The sequence below is a fragment of the Ovis canadensis genome, chromosome 18 (assembly GCF_042477335.2).
Source record: "Ovis canadensis isolate MfBH-ARS-UI-01 breed Bighorn chromosome 18, ARS-UI_OviCan_v2, whole genome shotgun sequence".
In the NCBI taxonomy this organism is placed as follows: Eukaryota; Metazoa; Chordata; class Mammalia; order Artiodactyla; family Bovidae; genus Ovis; species Ovis canadensis.
This window is the reverse complement of record NC_091262.1, coordinates 20873624-20877920: the sequence shown is the minus strand read 5'-3', so window position 1 is coordinate 20877920 and position 4297 is coordinate 20873624. Positions and strand designations below refer to the sequence as shown.

Below are 4297 nucleotides of genomic sequence, written 5' to 3'. Positions count from 1 at the left end.
CTCAGCTGTCACAAAACCATTATTTACAAAATGCAGGACAAGAGCAAGAGGCCGCTGGGGTGAGGGAACCTGACCACCACCATCTTGGCCAATTGCTCTTTCCCTACACTGCCCATTTCAAAATGAGGCCTTAAAAATACAATCCCCATTGGCCTTCCACTGTAGAAGCGACTTCCAAAAGCAGAGCAACTTAATATTCCATCCTAACAAGCCACACCTGTGGTCGTACAAAGACAAAGGCTTTCCGCAAAAGAGTAAACAACAGGCAATGCAAGAAAAAAATTTAAAAAATAATAAAGTGAAAGTGAAGTCAGTCAGTCGTGTCTGACTCTTTGTGACCCCATGGTCTGTAGCCTACCAGGCTCCTCTGTCCACGGGATTTTCTAGGCAAGAATACTGGAGCGGGGTGCCATTTCCTTCTCCAGGAGATCTTCCCTACCCAGGGATTGAACCCAGGTCTCCTGCACTACAGGCAGACGCTTTACCATTTGAGCCACCAGGGAAGTCCAAGGGCATCTCTGAACGTCACATAAAACATTGATCCTGTCTCTTCATCTGCTTGCTTATCAAAGCGAGTAAATTTGGCCTAGTATCCTGCTCCATCATACCAGATTGTAAGAGAAGTTATGTGTTGTTCAAGCTTAAGAGATTATTTCTATATTCTATCCAGTTGTTTTCCAATTCCGGGAGCATAGATCTTACTAACAGATGTTCACCGTGTATGAACTGGTAGCATCTCACAGTCACATGATCACACAGTCAGAGCAGGCAGTAGACTGCTCTTGTTCACACGTTTATAATCTGGAGCCCATGAATGTTCCTTTCATAGCTGAGATGGTAAGGGGGGATAACCACACTTATTGCTTTAGGCAGATTCTCTGCTGTTCATGAATCTTTACATCTTCTTATTCTTTAGGTTCTTATTTCTTTTCTCTTTCAGTTTTTACCACAAACTCATTTAGATCCCATTGCTACCCCATCCTTTCTTGTGTGTGTGTGTGACACGCAATATTGATTTTAATTTGCACAAAGCATTTCAGCTTTTCCAGACAGTGAAATAAACAAGCTGGCTTTCCCTCTGCACACAAACACTGGCCATCAACATGGCACGCTGAACTCCTGGCCCTTCGTCCAGCATGCATGCTCAGTCATGTCCTACTCTTTGCAACCCTGTGGACTGTGTAGCCTGCCAGGCTCCTCTGTCCATGGGATTTTTCAGGCACAAACACTGCAGCGGGTTATCATGCCCCTCTCCAGGGGATCCCAACCCAGGATCAAACCCACATCTCCTTTGTTTCCTGCACTGGCAGTGGGTTCTTTATTACTGAGCCACCTGGGAAGCTGGCCCTTCTTCATTCTCCTGCAATTTGCCGAAGTCACTCTTCAAAAGCCAGCACCAACTCAGCTTTCTTTTCGTCTTCTGTGTCAAGATCTCAAGGGGTCTCTCCTTTCCGACAGTCCTTCTTATAGCCTTAGCCCTGGTCTTGGGCTATGAGCACCTGGGGTTTCTCCTCTGTGTCACTAATTGTTTGACTCTGAAACAATGAGAGGCCAATTCTAGAAAGAACCTCTTGTGGCTCCATTAAATTCTAGGAACTTACATGCAGACTCTAGCTCACTGAGTCCAAAAGACGTATTTTTCAGACAATCAAACTGGGGCTCAAAGGCCATAGGGATTTAATTGAGGTATTTAAGGTAGTGATTTTTCTTTCTTTTATCAGTTCCAAAAAAGAATATTTCCCCTCCCCCCAAAATTACTAGATTACAGAATACAAACACTAAAATCTAAAATAAGTCACACAAGAAAAAGCTGAACAAGCTATGATGTGGATAAACCTAAATAAGCATAGACGGACTGAAAATGATAGTGGGGATGTGGAAGCTACTGTGAGACATCTAAAGGAACCTGAATTGTCTTAGAGAGTGTAACACAGGAAATGAAGACGTGTAAAAGGAATTTCAAGCAGTTTAAGGTCTTTGCACTCTTTAGGAGAAGGGAAGCAATGGCTATCACCTTCAGACTTGTTAAGTCAAATTCAGTTCAGTTCAGTTCAGTTCAATCGCTCAGTCATGTCCGACTCTTTGCGACCCCACGAACCGCAGCACGCCAAGCCTCCCTGTCCATCACCAACTCCTGGAGTTCACCCAAACCCATGTTCATTGAGTTGGTGATGCCATCCAACCATCTCATCCTCTGTCGTCCCCTTTTCCTCCTGCCTTCAATCTTTCCCAGCATCAGGCTCTTTTCAAATGAGTCAACTCTTCGCATCAGGTGGCCAAAGTATTGGAGTTTCAACTTCAGCATCAGTCCTTCCAATGAATATTCAGGACTGATTTCCTTTAGGATGGACTGGTTGGACCTCCTTGCAGTCCAAGGGACTCTCGAGAGTCTTCTCCAACGCCACAGTTCAAAAGCATCAATTCTTCGGTGCTCAGCTTTCTTTATAGTCCAACCCTCACATCCATACGTGACCACTGGAAAAATCACAGCCTTGACTAGACAGACCTTTGTTGACAAAGTAATGTCTCTGCTTTTCAATATGCTGTCTATGTTGGTCATAACTTTCCTTCCAAGGAGTAAGTGTCTTTTAATTTCATGGCTGCAATCACCATCTGCAGTGATTTCGGAGCCCAGAAAAATAAAGTCTGACACTGTTTCCACTGTTTCCCCATCTATTTGCCATGAAGTGATGGGACCGGATGCCATGATCTTCGTTTTCTGAATGTTGAGCTTTAAGCCAACTTTTTCACTCTCCTCTTTCGCCTTCATCAAGAGGCTCTTTAGTTCCTCTTCACCTTGTGCCATAAGGGTGGTGTCAAATTACCATACTAAATAAGCTTGGGGGTGTGATACACAGCGTGATGACTACAACCAACAATATCTTAGAGCATATTTTAAAGTTGCCAAGAGAACAAGCTTTGGCCTCCAATACTTTGGCCACCTGATGCAAAGAACTGACTCATTTGAAAAGACCCTGATGCAAAAAAGATTGAAGGCAGGAGGAGAAGGGGATGACAGAGGATGAGATGGTTGGATGGCATCACCGACTCAGTGGACATGAACTTGAGCAAGCTCCAGAAGATGGTGAAGGACAGGGAGGCCTGGTGTGCTGCAGTCCATGGGGTTGCAAAGAGTTGGACACAACTGAGCAGCTGAACTGAACTGAAGAGAATAAACCCTAAAATTTAATTTTGTATGGTGATGAATAGTAACTAGACTTACTCTAGTAATTATTTCACAGTGTATAAAAATATCAAATCATTATGAGGCATGCCTAAAACCAATATAAAATTATCTATCAATCAAATCTTATTATTTTTTTAAAAAACACTATATTACCATACTAATTTAAAGGTAGAAAAGCGCTCTTCCACTGGAGGCCTACACGCCGCCGCTGGGGCCGCCGCCATGTCTCTAGTAATTCCTGAGAAGTTCCAGCACATCTTGCGAGTACTCAACACCAACATCGATGGGCGGCGGAAAATTGCCTTTGCCATCACTGCAATTAAGGGTGTGGGACGAAGATATGCTCATGTGGTGTTGAGGAAAGCGGACATCGACCTCACCAAGAGGGCAGGAGAGCTCACTGAGGACGAGGTGGAACGTGTGATCACCATTATGCAGAATCCACGCCAATACAAGATCCCAGACTGGTTCTTAAACAGACAGAAGGACGTGAAGGACGGAAAATACAGCCAGGTCCTGGCCAACGGTCTAGACAACAAACTCCGCGAAGACCTGGAGCGCCTGAAGAAGATTCGGGCCCACAGGGGGCTGCGCCACTTCTGGGGACTCCGTGTTCGAGGCCAGCACACCAAGACCACAGGCCGCCGTGGTCGCACTGTGGGTGTGTCCAAGAAGAAATAATGTGTGGGGGCTGTGTGAATAAATAGTTTATACAGTTAAAAAAAAATAAAAATAAAAATAAAGGTAGAAAAGCATCTTTGAATATATAACTTCAAATAAGCAAACGAGGAAAAAGAATTTTTAAAAATACTAAGCCTCTCATAGAAAACAAAAAGATATTTAAAACAAAGCATGATAAACAGATAAATAAAATGTGGCAGAAATACATCTAAAGTTATTCACAATAAATATAAATGGGTTAAACTCTCCAGTTAAAAATCAACTTTTCCAGATTGAATATTTTAATTTAGTTATATGCAAAAATGAATCTACCAGATTTAGTTACAGAAGCATTAATAAATATCATAAATTCAATATTCAGTGTAAAAAGCACATTGAGAAAACAGTAGAGCATCACCCAACTGTTTGTAATTTTAAATATATTAAATA

At 42.8% G+C, this 4297-nt stretch overlaps 1 protein-coding gene and 1 non-coding gene across 2 annotated transcripts; one reads left to right on the top strand and one right to left on the bottom strand.

The window, feature by feature from the left end:
- Positions 1-431: 431 nt before the first annotated feature.
- TRNAY-GUA (transfer RNA tyrosine (anticodon GUA)) lies at positions 432-503 on the bottom strand. The gene has a single exon. It is a non-coding gene; the product is annotated as a tRNA-Tyr (tRNA).
- Positions 504-3369: 2866 nt separating this feature from the next.
- On the top strand, positions 3370-3924 carry LOC138423713 (small ribosomal subunit protein uS13). The gene has a single exon (XM_069559981.1). It carries the CDS (start codon positions 3410-3412, stop codon positions 3866-3868), a length of 459 nt encoding a protein of 152 aa, XP_069416082.1. The 5' UTR covers positions 3370-3409; the 3' UTR covers positions 3869-3924.
- The last annotated feature ends 373 nt before the right edge of the window (positions 3925-4297 follow it).

Bases quoted from the DNA above. Each gene is read 5' to 3' on its own strand.
- LOC138423713 (XM_069559981.1), top strand. From the start codon at position 3,410: ATGTCTCTAGTAATTCCTGAGAAGTTCCAGCACATCTTGCGAGTACTC.